General features: G+C 37.1%; 2 protein-coding genes across 2 annotated transcripts; one reads left to right on the top strand and one right to left on the bottom strand.

Annotated features, from left to right (window-relative positions):
• On the bottom strand, nucleotides 1–10,906 carry MONOS_7380 (uncharacterized protein; the record flags this gene model as incomplete). Its single annotated transcript, XM_067877699.1, has 2 exons — nucleotides 1–7,978; nucleotides 8,258–10,906. 2 exons carry the CDS (start codon nucleotides 10,904–10,906, stop codon nucleotides 302–304), a joined length of 10,326 nt encoding a protein of 3,441 aa, XP_067730515.1. The 3' UTR covers nucleotides 1–301.
• A 632-nt stretch (nucleotides 10,907–11,538) lies between these two features.
• Nucleotides 11,539–16,704, top strand: MONOS_7378fu7379 (putative Rho guanine nucleotide exchange factor 17; the record flags this gene model as incomplete). Its single annotated transcript, XM_067877697.1, has 3 exons — nucleotides 11,539–11,759; nucleotides 11,806–12,363; nucleotides 12,481–16,704. Exons 1-3 carry the CDS (start codon nucleotides 11,589–11,591, stop codon nucleotides 16,702–16,704), a joined length of 4,953 nt encoding a protein of 1,650 aa, XP_067730514.1. The 5' UTR covers nucleotides 11,539–11,588.
• Nucleotides 16,705–17,089: the final 385 nt, after the last annotated feature.

The raw sequence follows: 17,089 nt of genomic DNA, 5'->3' as shown, positions 1-17,089 counted from the left end.
TTTTTGAATTGGACGTTTCATATTTTGTTTTCCAAATAATTTTATTGATTCATTTTCTTTCCCCATTTTGAAATTTGGAGGGGAAGAAAATTTGGAAGTTGGACACACAAAATCGTTGATGAAATGATGAAATGAGTCAAATTAAGCAACCAAGCAACCAAACAAAACAAGCAAACAAACAGATTAATTCATAAAAACAGAATTCAAATAAATAAAAATTTGTTTCTTTCTTCTTGAACACACAAACAAACAAACAAACAAACAAACAGATAGACAGTCAGTCAATTATCTTCTTTCCCCATCAAAAGAACGAATCCAAAAACGAGTCAAAATCAGTCGGTTCGTTCTGAGTCTGTGTAACTTGCTGTGTTTCGCCAGTTTGATTTGCAATGGCTGAATTATGCGCCAAAAGAGAAGGAGCAACAAAAGGAGCAGGAGAAGAAGGATTCAGAGGAGCTTGTGTTGCGTATGAGAACATAGAGGAAGCAGCAAGGAAAGCAGAAGGGGAAAGAGAAGGGGAAGGAGAGGGAGAAAGAGAGGGAGAAGGAGAAGGAGGAGGAGAAGGCGAGAGAGAAAGAGAGAGGGAAGGAGAAATTGAAGGAGGAGGAAGAGGAGAAGGGGAAACACCTGGAAATGGAGGAGGAGAAGGTGCTTGAGAATGCAAAGTTGAAAAAGCGGATGCATAAGCAAAAGAAGAAGAAGAAGAAGAAGAAATTGCTGTTGTTGAACCAGTTTGTGCAAGTTGAGTTTGAATGTGATAATTTTGTGCAGGAGTTGCAAAGGAAGAGCGGAAAGGAGGGAACAAAGCAGCAATCAGAGAAGAAGGCTGCCCGCGTGTTAAAAGCCGCCTCAAACCAGACCAGCGGAAGAGGCGGAGATAAGACGGACGGATTTGAGGAGAAGAAAGAGCAGAGTTGACGAAGGAGAGGAGGAAAGGGAACAAGATTACGGAAGAAAGAGAAACTGTCCCTGAGATTTTCGTAGCCGGAATTGGAGACGGTTTTAATGTGTTTGAAGAAATAAGAGCGTTAAATGCATTTACAAGAGCAGAATTTGAATAAAACATGTTCTTCTTCTGTTGATTTTGTTGATTCTGCTGATTTTGCTGTTTCATTCCCAAGAAAAGCGGATATTGTGCTTCCACATCAACCCAGATCGACATCACATGCGCATCCAACTCATCAACAGGGGGAATAAAAGTCTCTTCGCTTTCAACTGCTTCGTCTGTGTGCTCAATCGCACTGAAGGGAGAAGAAGGCGGCTGAGGCACAGAAAGCGAAGAAACGCGAAGAGGAGACAAAGCAGGCCGAGGTGAACGCAAAGAGGAATAAAATTGCTCTCTTTGTGATTGCTGAACGACGTGTTTGGCGTGCGAGGGAAAGAGATTTGTGTCGATTCTGTCCTTCGCCACTTTCGCCATCACCATCGCTTTTATGAACTCCCTTCTGGTAATTTCTCTTTGGGGTAAAATGAATGCTCCTTCATTTCTTTCTTGATTTTGAGTGCTTTCTTTCTCTTTCTCTTCGTCTTCTTTCAAATTCACAAGATCGCTTTTCCTCATCCAAAGTCCATAAAACGAATCCATCTCATCATTTGCACTCCAAACACCCTCATCCTCACTCTTCCCTTTCCTCTTCCCGTTTGTCCCTCCTTCCTCTTTCCCTCTTCCCAACGTGCTCCAAACAAACGCCATCCATTCGCTCAGCAGCGCACTCACAACTCCATCCGCCACTCCAATCACTGCAGCAGGCGTTGAATGCCTTGTCCCGTTGATTCTGTCAAGAGCAGCAGAAAAGAGAAGCGAATGATCCAAAAACGAGAAGGAAGAATGCCAGTTGCCTGCTTGTGTTTCGGGAGACATTTTGTCTGAGAGTGAAAGGGATGTGAGCCATTCAGGAAGTTCTGTTGATTCATTTTGTTTGTCTTTGTTTGAAGAAGTTGCTGCTTTTTCATCTTTTTCATCTTCTTTTTGAGTATGAAAGAGAGAAGGAAGAGAAGAGAGAAAATGCAATTTGTTCTGTGAATTACTTTGTTGGTACGAAAATGGAGTGGAAGAAGTGGAAAATTCATTTCTCTGAGAAGAAGAAGAATTTGGCTGAGGAAGAGCAATCGTATCCTTTTGCTGATAAACAGGAAGAAGAGGATTCGAAAACACATAAATTGACTGAGAAGCAGAAGAGGAAGCTGAAGTCAATGAAGATCCAGATGTTATTATTGTTTCTGATTCTGTTTGCATTCCATTAACTTCTTTGATTGTTTTTTCATTTTGAATAGAATTCTCTTCACCATTGACTTTTTCTTGTCTTTTTGTTGAGTCTTGCTGTGTTTCAGTCATTTCAAAGGAAACTGTTCTATTTTTCTTCTCTATTTCTTCTTCTGCTTCTTCTGCTTCTCCGTCTTCCTTTTTCTTTTCATCTTCTTCCTCTTTTTCTTCATCTTCTTCTCCCTTTTTGCTTGTTTCTGCCTCTTTTTCTCCTTCCTCTTCTTCTTCCACTTGCAATCCTCCAACTTTCTCATTCAAAATCTCCTTTTCTTCCTTCCCTCTCTTCCCTTTCTTTCTCACCGTTCCCCCAATCGTTATTTTGTTCCTATTCATATTCAATGGATTCTTCCTTTTCATCATTTCCATCTTATTCTGTGCACTTTCTTGGACTCCATTCTCTCCTCCTCCTCCTCCTCCTCCCATAGCACTCGAAGCACTCATCAGCTTCATCTTGCTCTTCATCTTCTCAATCACCTCTGCCCTGTGTCTCTTCTTCTCTTCAATGCGAAACTGCTTCTGTCTTTCTCTTCTGGCAGCAGCAGCGACTGTGTGTTCCGCCCTTCTTGCCATCAAATCGAGCCATTGCTGTCTCGATGAGAGGGAAGAATAAAGACGAGAGTACGTTTTAAATGGGGTGTTGCTTGTTGAAGCAAACGGGAAGAAGAAGAAGAAAGGAACGAGATGGATTTGAGATAGCTTTTCAGCAAGAAAGTTGATTGTGGCTTCAGAAATACTTGTGGAAAACGAAGAAGAAAGAAGAAGGCAGATGTTTCGGGCAAAAGAATTGAAAAAGGAGTGTTTGAATGTTTGTGTGTGGATATCTGCTTTGGAAATCAAAGAAGCATACAACATTTGGAAAGACGATGAAAACTGAGCTATTTTCGAATTGACAATCGCCAACTTCTTTGGAAAATATGACAAAATTGTGCTTTTTTGTTCTTTGTGTGTTTTCTGCCTTGTCTTTCTCTTTGACACTTTTGTTTCCTTCTCCTTTTTATTACTATTACTATTACTATTACTATTATTATTTTTATTTTTCGATTTGCTTTCAAATTCTTCTATCACTTCCACTTCATCCTGAACTGTTTCTCTTTTCTTCATAATTCTTTCGATTCTTTTGTGAAGCAGACTTTCGGGTGATGTTGCCATTTCAGTCACAATCAGAACTTGCCTTTGAGCATTGACCACTTTAAAGCGAGTGAAACGGCGGAAACCGAGGCGCGGGTGAAGGAGATTGAAGTAAATGGTTTTGGGGGTGTTGAATTGCGAAGATAGAGAAGGAGAAGGAGAAGGAGAAGGAGAGGAAGAGGAAGAAGAGGAAGAAGAAGAGGAAGAGGAAGAAGATTTAGAATTGCTTGAATGTGTTTGTAAGCTCAATGAAAGAGTTGAAATATCATTCTTATTTGGCAAATACATCGTCTTCATTGTTCTTTGTGTCAATGCTTTCATTCTAAATACTTCCTGCGGTTGTTTTTCAGTTCTATTATTATTGTTATTATTATTATTAAAATTTTCATTTCTATTGTTGCTCTTATTTTTATCGTTATTTTCTGAATAAATACTGCTAATTGTGCTGATAATGCCTTCTTCGTCGATTTGCGTGGGGATCTGCTCCATTTGAATGAAAGACGTTTGCGTCAGCTGCTTTGTGATGTTCGAAAAGGGAGAAGAATTTTCACTTGTTTCAGTTATTAATGTATCTGATGTGGAATTATCTGCTTCTTTTTCATTGTTTGACACAGATTGGGAAGAAATATCATCAGAAATTGCGTTTTCCTGTTGAATTTGCATCGTTTCCTTTGTTTCCTTTGTTTCCTTTGTTTCTTTTGTTTGTAACTCATTTGCTGTTGTTTGAGAATTTGCGATTGATTTTGTTAAAGCTGTCTCTGAATGAGTAGAAAATGGCTGAAGATGCGAAAGCAAATAAGGACGAACTGAACGCCACGGAAAGAAGACAAATGGGTCAGAAGAAATCGAAGAAGGGTTGGTCACATTCATCACATTGGAAACAACAACGCATTTGAGCGAAAGATAAAGCAGAAGAGAACCTAAAAGAGACGATTTTGTGAATTCTTCAAGTTTTTTCTCGGAAAATTGCTTTGAAATTTGATTGTTTTGCGATTCTTTCTCTGTTTTTACTGTTTCATTTGTCGATTTATTCGAATTATTTTCCTTTTCTTGTTTTGCAATGAAAGAGAAAATAGGTGCAGAATAAGGCAACCAAGGCAAAGAAGAAGGAATGACTCGAAACGGAGACGAACGAGAATTAAGCTGAAAAGAAGAAGAAGAAGAAGAAGCAGAAGCAGAAGCAGAAAATTGATTTGAAATAACAGGAGAAGAGAAAGATTGCTGATTATTATGTTGTTGTTGTGCTAAAATATCTGAAATGAGTGTGGAAGTTGACTGAGAAAGAGAAGAGAACTGAGAAGATGTGGTTAACGCTGAGAGAAGAGAAGAGGTGTCAATAGAAGAAACATCAGAATTTTGAGGGGAAGAAAGAGAAGAAAGCCAATTAAATGGATGATTTGTGGAAAAGGGTAAAGAAATGGAGGTAAAAGAAATCATTGGGTGAGTGAAGGATGAGCAGAAGGTTGAGAGAGGAAAAGAGGAAGTTTTGGGGTTTGATGGTTGAGATAATGTTAATGAAGAAGAAGAAGAGGAGGAGGAGGAAAAGGAAGAAGAAGAAGAAGAAGAAGAGGAGGAGGAGGAGGAAGAGGAAGAAGAGGAAGAAGAAGAAGAAGAAGAAGAAATATCAAAAGAAATTGATTGCTTGTTTGTAAAGTTATTCTTTGAATTCGAAATGAAATACAGCAAGTCAGCAAGTGTTAATGGAGAAGAGAATCCCTTAGAAGGAATCACAAAATCAGAGCTGAGGTTTATTTGAAGCGAATTTTGAGGGTAAAACGGGATGGGAGAGAAGAAGAAGTTTTGATATTGTTCATTTGAGTAATCACAATCATAATCATTATTAACATTTTCTTCTTCTTCTTCCTCTTCCTCTTCTTCTTTATCTTCTTCAACTCCATTTTCAGATGAATTTTCTTCTCTTTCTTTTCTTTTCTTTTTTCCTTCACTTCCATTTATCCTTCCTCTTTTCCACCTTCCATTCAACGGAACATAACACAAAACTTCTGAAATTTTCTGTGCCATTTCAGCAAAACTTAATTCTTCTTCTTCCTCCTCCTCCTCTTTCTCTTCCTCTTCTTCTTCTCCCTTCTCTATTTGTTCTCTATTTGTCGAATTATTTTCCAAATTCAATTTTTTTTTCTTTGAAATTCTTCGAATTTTGCAAACAGAACGATAAAGTTGCCTCAAAAAGGTGAAAGGCAAAGAAAGCAAATAAACATTCAAAATTGCTTTTGCTTCGTTTTGCAGTTTGTTCAAAACAAGACTCGAAGAAATAACTGTGTGCGGATACCACTGGGTGTGGATGAATTGAGGAGGAAGAAATGAAGAAGAAGAAGAAGTTAATGAAGAAGAGGAAGAATTTAATGAAGAGGAAGAAGAGGAGGAGAAGGAAGAAGAAGAAGAAGAAGAAGAATGAGAAGAATTCAATGGAGAAGAAGGAGAAGAGGAAGAAAATCGATCAAATTTAAGTTGCTTCTGCTTCCACTTTTGAATTTCAATTGGAACAAAACGCGAAAGCGAAATCGAAGTCAAAAGGGAATCTGTTCCGTTCGGCGGAACAAAAGGAGGAAAAACAGGAAGTGAATACAAAGTTAAATACGATTTGGGCAAAGAAAACTGGTTTTTGTGAATAAAAGGAGAAATTTCTGTTGAAGAGGAAGAATTAAAAACTTCTGGAATATCAGAAGAAGAAGAGGAGGAAGAGGAAGAAAGAGAAAGAGAAGAGGAAAGAGAAGAAGAAGAGGAAGAAGAAGGCATAACAGTTTCTTCAAGTTGAGTTTCCACTTCTTCTTCTTCTTCTTCTCTTTTATCTTCTTTTTCTTCTTTCTCTTTTTCTTCTTCTTCTCTTTCTCCTCTTTCTCCTCCTTCTCCTTCTTTCCATCCCCTAATCTTCTCATTTTCTCCATTAATCCACTCAAAATACTCCAAAAATGGCACATTTTCTTCCTCTGCCTCTTTCTCCTTGACAAACCCGTCCCACCTCTCAATCATCCATGTTGGTATCATGTCCCATTGATTTCCCCTCTTTTCATTCATTTTTCGTGTTTGCATTGAATTTCTTTCGTGTTGAGAAAGATGATCTGGCTGCAAAAGAGGGTTTAATTGTGATGCTCGCATGTTTCTCTTCTGACTCATCGCTAAATCGTCTTCGTCTTCATTTTCTTCATTTTCTTCATTTTCTTCTGATTTTTCTTCATTTTCTTTTGAATTTTCTTCTGAATTTTCAGAATTTTCTGTATTTTCTTCGCTTTTTTCACTGTTTTCACTGCTTTCTTCATTTTCATTATTATTATTATTATTTTCTTCTTCTTCTTCTTCTTCCATTCCCGCAAGCGCACTAATTTGCATCTTCTTCTCTTTCTCTTTGGATTTTGTGGTTTTCTCCTTTTCTTCTTCTTCTATTTTGTCAATGTTGAATCGAAACATTTGCCCTGTCAGTTCATTACATCCTGTTGAATGCACAACCATCGTCATCGGCTCACATTTTTTATCCTCGTTTCTCTTAATTTCGATTTCTGCACTTGAAATTTCGATTTCTTCTTCTTCCTCCTCTTCCTCTTCCTCTTCCTCTTCCTCTTCTTCGTTTGAATTTGAGTTATTTATCATTTCATTGTCTTCATCGCTTGAATCATCAGTATCTTCTTTCTCTTCAATTTTCTTCAATTCACCCACAATTTTTTTTGTGGATTTGAGAAATTTATTCAATGAAATTCCTTCCCAAATTTTTGAAACATTTATTTTTTTGGATGTTGATATTTCTGTTCCAATATTATTTTCTTTTGATTTTTTTTTATTTTTTCTTTTTTTCTCTTTCTCTTTCTCTTTCTCTTTACTTGGTAAATTCTGTGAATTTATTTCTTTTATTCTTCCCTTTATAAGTTTTTTCGCCCATATCTTTGCCGGCAAATTTGGAATTTTTGAAATTCTTCTTTCATTTTGTTGCTTTTCTAAAGAAGAAGAAGAAGCAGATGATGATGATGATGATGATGATGATGATGAATTTTGTGTTTGTGAAAGCTGAGAAGAAACAATTGTGTTATGAGAAGAAGAAGAATTTTGAGAAGAGAAAGAATTCGAAGAAGAGCATTTCTTTTCTATTCTTCTTTTTTCCTTCAAATTTTTATTTTTTCCATTTTTCACTTTTTCCTCTTTTTTTCTAAGCGGAACAAGAGCAAAACCAGAAATTAGCTGAGAATCCGAAGGAATGTATTGTCCTATCAAATTGCTGTTTGGCGGGAGAGGAAGAGAAAATTGAAGAGAATGCGAAGAAAGTTGGGTGAAAAGAGAGTGAGAGAGTTCGAGTGAAGATTGAGTGATGGGGGTTGGGAGAAGAGAAGAAGAAGAAGAGGAAGAAGAAGAAGAAGAATTTAAAGAAGAAATAGAGGAAGAAGAAGTTAATGAAGATAAAGATGAAGAAGAAGAAGATGATGATGATGATGAACTTGAAGAAAAATCATTGTTTTGAACAGAAGCCGAAGGAAAAAGCGAATTCACCCTCAAAATGGCTCTTGGAGCAAGCGGTTTGCCTTCACTTTCTGCTTTTTGCCTTATCATTTCTTCTTTTCCAACAATCGACTCAAAAAATTCCTGAAATTTTTTTGAGTCAAAACGCAAAGTTCTCCTTTTTTTCAGTGAGAATGAACGATTTTCATTGGAAATTTGTGAAATTTGTGAAAATTCTGAAGAAAATTGAGAAAAGGTTGATTTTTGATTCGAAGTTGAATTTGAATTTAAATTTTCATAACTTTTCTCTTTTCTCTTTTCTTTTCTATTTCTTTCTTCATTTTCATTTCCTTTTTCTTTTTCTTTCTCATTTCTATCAAATTCTTCATTTCTATTAACTTTTTTCATTTTCCCCTTTTTTACCGAAGTTTCTCTTATAATCAGTTGTCTTAGCATATCCGTCTGTGAAATAGCAAGCCGATGAACAGGAAGAGGAGAAGGAGGGAAAAGAAGAGGAAGCAAAGAATGCTGACTGAATAGAGAAAGAAGAAATTGATTGTTTAATTGATGGGTTTTGAGAAGAAGAGATGAAGAAGAGGAAGAAGATGAAGATGAAGAAGAAGAAGAACAAGAAATATTAACAGTCCCATAAAGAGCATACAAAACTGGATTATTGCACATCATTTTGTGAGTAAACGAAGACAAGCCATATAAAGCTGTCTCATATTCATCTCCAGACGCAAAAAACCGCTTGGCCCACAATTTTTCCTTATTCGAATTAAAATTTGGAATATTTTTCTTTCTTTCTATCTTTTTGTTGGCTTGCGTTTTCCTCTGAGGATTAACTTTGCCCCAATCTTTGCTGTCCATTTCACTTCCTGGTTTAATCATCATCCTCTTTTCATTTTCATTTTCATTTGCATTTTCATTCAACCCATTTTTTTCTTTTTCCATTTCTTCTACCGGCAAAGTTTCGTTTCGATGAATTGGGAATAAAACCATATCTGTGCCTTCAATGCTTCCCCCAATCAATCCTTCAGGCATTTGCTTCATTATTCCCTTTCCTGTCTCGTATTTTGCAGGCAAAATCCACCGAATAATCCGCAGCCCGCCACCTGAAAATGGCATAACTGTTATTCCGGCACGAGGCAAATATGAAGTTTGCAATGAATTTGTTTCTGGTTGAAAAAGTCTTCCATTCTCAGAATTCATCTGCTTTGCTTCTTTCGCATTGAAAGAATCAACATCATTATCATAATCATTATTACCTTCTTTTCCTTTTTCTATTCCTCCTCTTTTTCCTCCTCCTCTTCTTTCATCTTCTTCTCTTTCTCTTTCTCTTTCGTTCTTCTCATCTTCATTTGTGTCTTTGTTTTGATTATATCCGCCTCCTCCTCCCCATCTCGTTCGAGTGATTCTGTGCTCCCACTGAAGCAGAGGACGAGGTGGAAGAGAAGAAGAGGAGGATGAAGAAGAAGAGGAAGAAGCGTCATTTGATTGAAATGAAATGCGATTAGAAGCAGAAGTTGCATGAGAAGAAGCAGAAGAAGACGAAGAAGAAGAAGATGATGATGATGATGAATTCGGAGTGGAAGAAACAGGACATTTCAGAAATCTTTCATCATAAACGTGAAGTTGAGTTGGAGTCGCAACTGCAAAAAGATACGAAGAAGGGTCAGGATGATGCTCCATTGCCGTGATGAATGACGAAGGAACACGATGTGTTCGAAACACATTTGCTCTGCTTCTATCGCCTCGCTTGTTAAATGCCTCCAATGAATCAATTGCTCTTCTATTTTGGTCTTCATTGACTTCATAAGAATCAATTTTTCCTCTTCTTCTCTCTTTTTCATTTCCTCTTCCTCTTTCTCTCTCTTCTCCTTCTCCTCTTTCTCCTCTCTTCCTTTCCTCCTCCTTCCTGTTCCCTGGCCAGCTCCGTGGCTGTCTGTAAACTGAAGCCGCAAACGAGGCGTCTCTTCCCATCATCAGAAAAGGATCCCCACAAAACTGGTCCAATTGTCGTGTCGATCTTCTTGCTGCATAGCCATACAAGGGGCGTGGAAGAGGAAGGAGGTTTGCTTCTTCGTTGGATTCGTTATCATCATTGTAATTATTGTCGTTGTTATCTTCGTCATTGAATTTTTCTTCTTCTTCTTTTTCTTCTTCTTCTCGTCTTCGCTTTTCTCTGCTTTTGCCTGTTAATTCTTCTCTATCACTTTCATTATCTTTTCTTCTGTGTCTTTTACGCCTTTTCTCTTCATCACTTTCATCATCATCATCTTCTTCTTCTCCATCATCGCTTTCATCATCCAATATCAACCTTCTCTTTGCAGTTCCAAACTTCTCCTGTTTCTCTTCCTTCTTCCCTTCTCTCTTCCTTCTCCTCGCCCACTCCTTCTGCCTTACCTTCCGCATGATCCTCAGCTTCTGCTGCCGCATTTTCTGCCTCGTTCTTGTGGCTGCAATGCTGTCAACAGCAATCTGTGACTCTTCGTCCCTTTTGACCTCAGCCACAATTGAGCATTCGCCTCCCACTCGAACATCAGCACGGCAGATGCGGGTGGAGCAGGCAGTTAAGAAGGAGCGGAGGGAATGAGACAAACAGATGGAGCGGATGGGCCACGGGTAGAAGATACGCTTGGAGGGGGTTGGGGAGGAGGAAGCAGAGGAGGACATGAAGGCAGAAGAATGAAATGAAGAAGTACCCAAAGAAGAAGAAGTGTAAGAAGAAGGCTCGAAGAAAGTGGAAGGAATATAGTCGTATCCATAGCTCGCTATGTCTGCCAGTATCTGGTCTTCTGCACAAAGCGTAGGAGGGCTGGTGGGCGATGGGTGGCTGGCGACGAAGATTCCTCCGTCCTGCCGCACAACAGACAGCTCAGGAAACAGAGACGACCAAACCATCTGCATTGGGCGTGGTGTTGAAGGGGTGTGAAGAACTAACTCAGGAACGAGATCTGTAATGTATGAAGGAGCTGATTCATCGAGATATGTTGTGATACAGTTACGAGGATTAGATGATTGGGTGAAGTGCATCAGATCAAAAGATGAATGAAATTTCACAGAGAACATCAAAGATTCTGCAAATGAATAATACTGAAGTGCTGAGCGTGGTGATTGAATTTCCAATATTTCAGAGCTGCATTTAAAAAGTAATTCTTTCAAGATCACTGGAGTTTGCAGTACGTTTGGATCATTGTGACTTGAATTGAGATAATTTGAAATAAATTGGCATCTAAGAATATCATTGTTGACTCCAGATCGAGATAGAAGTATTGTAAATTCATCACAGACAATGGATGAAATACAGCAACCAAGAAATGGATATTTCAAATCTGGATGATTTTCAAGTTCAGTTTTCTGAGCCTCTTTTGAAATTATTGAATTATCGATGAAAGGAACACAGGAAAAAGAAAGATCAAAATTACTTCGCAACTTAATCGTTTGGTAAAAAGAATCTCCATTTGGAAAAGATGAATATTCGTATGGAGATTTGCTTGAGCATGCAAATTCTTGAAAAAGTGGTGTATTTGAATAAGAATTATAAATTTCTGGAAAACGAGAACATGTTAATGTTGACACGGGAAACAGCGGGCTTGCTTGACTAATTTTTAATGACCCATCTTTGAATGGTTGAGTAAAACCATCTGATAGAGCCTCCAGAAGAAAAGCATTTTGATTTACATCCATATAAAATAAATGTAGGTACTGATCTTAATCGTTTTTATGTTTGAATTTATGATAAATCATCAAAATGGAGAACCTTGAAAATAAATGCACTCTCATCCAAAATTCTTTTCGAGCATGGAGCGATAGAAGAATAGTAAATAAAATTCCATCAATGAACAAGCATCGAAAGCAAGTTGTTGAAGAATTACTTAAAACTGAAAAAACGTATTGTCGTGGACTTCAAATTCTACAATCAGTGTGTATATTTTATTTATTGAAACATTGTCATTTGTATTCTTTAGTGTTATTTTGAACCTACAACGTCATATTTTGATCACACATTGAAAAAAGGGATTCCAATTGCTGTGGATAAGTTGATGCAAAATGTTCAAATTATAAAAACATACAGCGAAAGATTTATTAATGATATTGAACCTGTGATATCGTCATGGACGGATTGTTCGTTGATTGGAGCGAAAATATTTCTTCATGCTCAAATATGTGTTACCTCATGCGATTATTTTGATGAGTTCGATAAAGCAACAGAAGAGTTCAAAAAGCTTGTAAAGAAATATTCTGCATTGTCGAATCAAATTTCTCAAAAACTTGATAAACTTCCTGAAAATGAATTGACAGATCTTCCTTCTCTTCTTATAACTCCTCTTCAAAGAGTTCCACGCTATATGCTGCTTAGTCAAACGCTAGCAAAGGCAACGCATCGATTCCATATGGATTTTGCAAAGACCAATGAAGCAGCTGCAAAGATGAAGCAGACTTGTGACACATTGAATAACCACATGAGCGAAGTCAAATCACTTGATAAAATGAGCCAGTTGCAAATGAGACTTTTTGGATTGAAGGTATTTTTTATTTTATATAGTAATACTTTTATTATAAAAAATGTTTTCGATTTTTCATTTTCATTTATTTTTTTTATTAATTTCATGAAAAAAATCCATTTTTCAAAAATAAAACAGATTCCTCTAATTGCTCATGATAGAGTCCCAATTGCAGATGGAATAATCGACAAAGTTAGCCGTTCTTCCATCCAGCAGCGCACCATTTTCCTGTTCAATGATCTTCTTCTTGTCTGTTCCTCTCTCATCTCTACCTTCTCCTCCTTCTCTTCCTCCTCCTCCTCTTCCACTTCATCCACATCATCCACATCAAACATACCACTTTCACTCAACAACGACACCTCCCCCTTTTTCTCCGCTTCTTCCTCTTCTTCTTCCTATTACTCCGTCCACCAGCAGATCAACCTCGTCGAAGAACCTCTTCTGAATGTGCTTGACTACGCAGCTGTTGTCGATGAAGTGATTGCCTCTCAAAAGAAGAGAAATTCATTGGCTGTCCCTCAACCTTTCGCAAATGTCACTGCTGATTCGTATCTGCTCCAGCCAGACGGCGCGTCTTCTCCTTTCCCTTCTTCCCAGCCACCTTCTGCTTGCAATTCGCCTTCTTCCTCTGAGCTTTTCTTGTCTTCGCCTTCTTCTCCTCATCGCTTGCTCTTTCTCGTCTTCTTTCCTCAGAGAACTTTCCTGTTTAAGGCGGATTCTGTGCAGATGAAGCATTATTGGATAGCTGCGTTTGGCGAAGTGAAGAAGAAACTTGACCAAAGAAGGCAGCTTGGATGGATTGATATCCCTCTTCCTCTTCCTTTGCCTCAACCTCAATCTCTTTCTGGTGATGGAATAACTTCTTCTTCTTCTGGATTTTCTTCCTCTTCTTCCTCTTCTTCCTCTTCCTCTTCTTCTTCTTCTTCTTCTTCTTCTATTTCATCATCCTCTTTCTCTAATCTTCCCTTTCTGCCTCCGAACAATCCGCAGATGTGGCAGCAGCTGCTCAAATGCCCACCGCTTTCGTGGCGCCGTGCAATCGAAATGAGATTGGATCAGACAAATCAACAGCAAAAACAGGAAAAGGAGAAAGAGAAGGAGAAGGAGAAAGAGAAAGAAAAACAAGAAAAAGAGAGAAAAACACCGAGAGTAACACCAATTCCAAGTCCTGTTAGAGAAATTCGAGAAAATCAGAAGAAGAATTTGGAAGCGGGAAAAGAAAAGGCGAATGAGAAGAATCCGTTTTTGGATGGGAAAGCAGGGCAAACAGTTTTGATTGCAATTCCATTGAAAGAAAAAGAAGGAGAAGAAGGAAATGAGTTGAAACAAATAGAAACAGATCAAACAAATGAAGAAAATTTGAAAAATCTCAATGAAATTAACAGCAAATATGAGGTTCCTTCAAGTTTGCCGGCAGAAAAGAGCGGAAATTCAACAGAAGAACAAAATTCGAATGTGAATGAAGACAAAAATTACTTTGAAAAAACGAAGAAAAGAAATGTACAACAAAATGATAGCAAAACATATGAAATGTTATCGAAAAGAGCAGAAAATTACAAAAATGAAGAAGAAATTGAAGCAGATATTTCAACAGAAAAGCAGAAAAATCGAGGCAAAGAAGAAACTTCTTTGAATTTGAGCACAAATGATAGGATGAATTCAACAAATAACAAAAATGATGAAGATTTATTGGCAAATAGAAACAAACAAGAAAAATCTAATTCATCAAAAATTGCAGAAAAAATCTTATTTTTTGAGAAAAAACAGAATTTCAATGAACAAAATGCTTCTGCTAACAAACCAATTGTAAAACAGACGAAAAACATTTCTATGAAAGACGAGAATTTGAAAGAAAATCGACATTTTCAAAGAAAAAGTGCAAATTCTGTTGAAATTGAGAAACGAAATCAAAATGAGACGAAAGAAAAAAATCAATTTGATAACAGAGAAGAAGAAAGAGAAGGAAATAAAGCCAAAACAAATGAAAAGGTAACAAATGAAGAAAAACGAGATGAAAAAGCTGACAAACATAAAAAAGAAGAGGAAGACGAAAATAAAGATGAAAAAGAAAATGAAAAAGACAAAGAAAAATACTTAGAAAAAGAAGAAGACAAAAATGAAGAAGAAGAAGAAGAAGAAGAAGAAGAAGATCTCTATGCCACGCTTGGCTGCATTGATCCGCTGGATTCTGTTGTTGAAACATCAACAAATGAAATAATCCCATTTTTGCCGGCAAACAAATTCGAAAAATTTAATTATGCTCCTCCTTTTTGTCAAACACAAATAGAAACAGATTTTCATTTAAAGAAATTTGATTCTTCTTCTTCTTCACCTTCTTCTTCTCCTTCCTCCTCTGCTTCTGCTTCTGCTTCATCATCATCCTCTTCTTCTCCTTCTCCCATTTCTTCTTCTTCTTCTTCATTTTCTCCTTTCTCCCAGACATTTCCTGGTCCCTCTCCTCATTCCAGCCAATCGTTCACAAAAACTCATTCGAATTTCAAAGAAACTAATTCTTCTCCCCAAAAACAGCAAGAATTGAAGCAAAAATCAGATTTTGATGATATTTCTGATGAAAAAGAGAGCTATCCATGTTCTTCTTCCATTTCAACTTCTTCTTCTCTTTCTTCTTCTTCTCTTTCTTCTTCTTCTCTTTCTTCTTCTTCTCTTTCTTCTTCTTCTTCTGCTTCTCCTCCTCCTCCTGATTCCTCATTCAACACCCCAAAATCCACTATTTCTCGCTCTTCCATTCAAAATTCTCCTTTTGACTCTGTTTTTTCGTTGATTTCTGAAATCCAAGAACACATTTCGACTTTACAAACTTTGCCTCCTGTTTATTTGCCTTCTTCTTCTTCTAATTCTTCTTCCTCTTCCTCTTCTTCTTTCTCTTCCTCTTCCTCTTCCTCTGCTTCTTCTTCCTCTTCTTCTTCTTTCTCTTCTTCTTCTCCTCTTTCTACACCAAAACAGGTTAGAAATAATGAACCTTTACCAGAAAATGAGAAAAACAAATTTGTGATTAAAAATGAAAAAGAAAATGAAAAAAGAGAAAATGAAAGAGAAGAAGAAAGAGGAGAAAGAGGAGAAAGAGGAGAAAGAGAAGAAGAAGAAGAGAAAAGCGAAGAAAGCGAAGAAAGCGAAACAGAAGAGGAAGATGAAGGCGACCAAGAATTGTTCTGCAGTGAAAGCAGCGATTCTTTTATTGATTCAGAATATGAAGAAGAAAATGAAGAAGAAATAGCAAAAATAAGTGAAGAAGAAGGAAAAGAAGAAGAAGAAATGAAAGAAGAAGGAAACATTGAAGATAAAAAGGAAGGGGGAAATGAAAGAGAAAGAGAAAGAAGAAGAAAAGAAGAAGAAAAAGAGGAAGAAGAAAAAGAAAAAGAGGAAGAAGAAAAAGAAGAAGAAAAAGAAAAAGAAAGGAAGCTAAAGAACGAACAGAAAAAGCAGCATATGGAGCAGCTGAGGCGAGAGAAAATGGAGCGAAGGAAGATGAGAGAAGCAGAAATCGAGTCCGAAGCGATGGTAATAGAGAAGCGATTTCACGACTTGGCTGTGCAGACGATCGAGAAGGTGCACAACAAGGTGATGGCGCAGCTGGAGAAGGAAGAGGAGGAGAGGAAAGACGAGCTGGAGAGGATGAGAAGGAGAGAGGAGAAAAGAGAGAAGGAGGAGGAGAAAAGAGAGAAGGAGGAGAGAGAGGGAAAAAAGGGAAAGGAGGAGAAAGAGGAGAAAGAGGAGAAAGAGGGAAAAAAGGAGAAAAGGAATAAAGAAGAAAAAAATGGAAAAAATGAAAAAGAACAAGAAATGGAATTAGTAAAAGAGACAAAAAGGAAAAAGGAAAAGAGAAAGAGAAGAAATGAACGTGAAGCGGATGTTGAGGATTTGAAGGATAGAGAGAAAGAGAAGATGAATGGAAATGAGAGCAAAGATAATAGCAAAGAACATGAAGGAATTTTGGAAGAAAGAGAAAAATGTTTTCCAGAGGAAGAAGATTTCTTAAATGAACAATTCATTGATGGAGATGGAAAAGAAGAAGAAGAAGAAGAAGAAGAAGAAGAAGAAGAAGAAGAAGAAGAAGTGTATGGATTGCTCACTCCGCAGCAGCAATTTAACGAGATTTCTATTTCTTCTCCTAAACCTTCTTCTTCTTCTTCTTCTTCTTCTTCTTCTTCTTCTTCTTCTTCTTCTTCTTCTTCTTCCACTCCTCCTCTTCCTCCTCAAATGTTTCCTTCACCTCCTTCCTCATATTCACCTTCGCTCACAAGTTCACTTTCAACTTTTTCCACTTCCGCAACCTCTGACACTCCATTTGTTATGCTTTCATTCACCAAACCAATTACTATCTTTACGAATATTAGCCAGTGAACATTGAATTCTTAATTTTTTTCTTTTTTAAAAGAGTTTGATTCAAGAGAAATACAAAATTCAATTCAAATAAAAATGATCTATCAAACCTTAATAATTATAATTTTAAAGATATTCCTTTTGTTTTTTTGAACACTCTTCAACTGGGGAATAAAATAATGATTTCATTTATGTTTATAGTGAAAAGAGTTACGGGCATAATCCGAATATATCGGTATGCCCAGATTTCTTTGAAACTTAACAGAACATAATAATACATGTTGTACATAAGTTAAATGAGTATGGAAAAATGCGGAAACGTGTTTATGAAGATATTTTTGAAAAAAAATGATTTAGATCAAAAATAAAAATATTCGAATTTTCATTAAAAAAGTGACTGATTTGT

This window comes from Monocercomonoides exilis, assembly GCF_001643675.1.
Source record: "Monocercomonoides exilis strain PA203 chromosome Unknown scaffold14-1859848, whole genome shotgun sequence".
NCBI lineage: Eukaryota > Preaxostyla > Oxymonadida > Polymastigidae > Monocercomonoides > Monocercomonoides exilis.
Note: the sequence above shows the minus strand (reverse complement) of the source record. Positions and strands in the feature narration are given on the sequence as shown.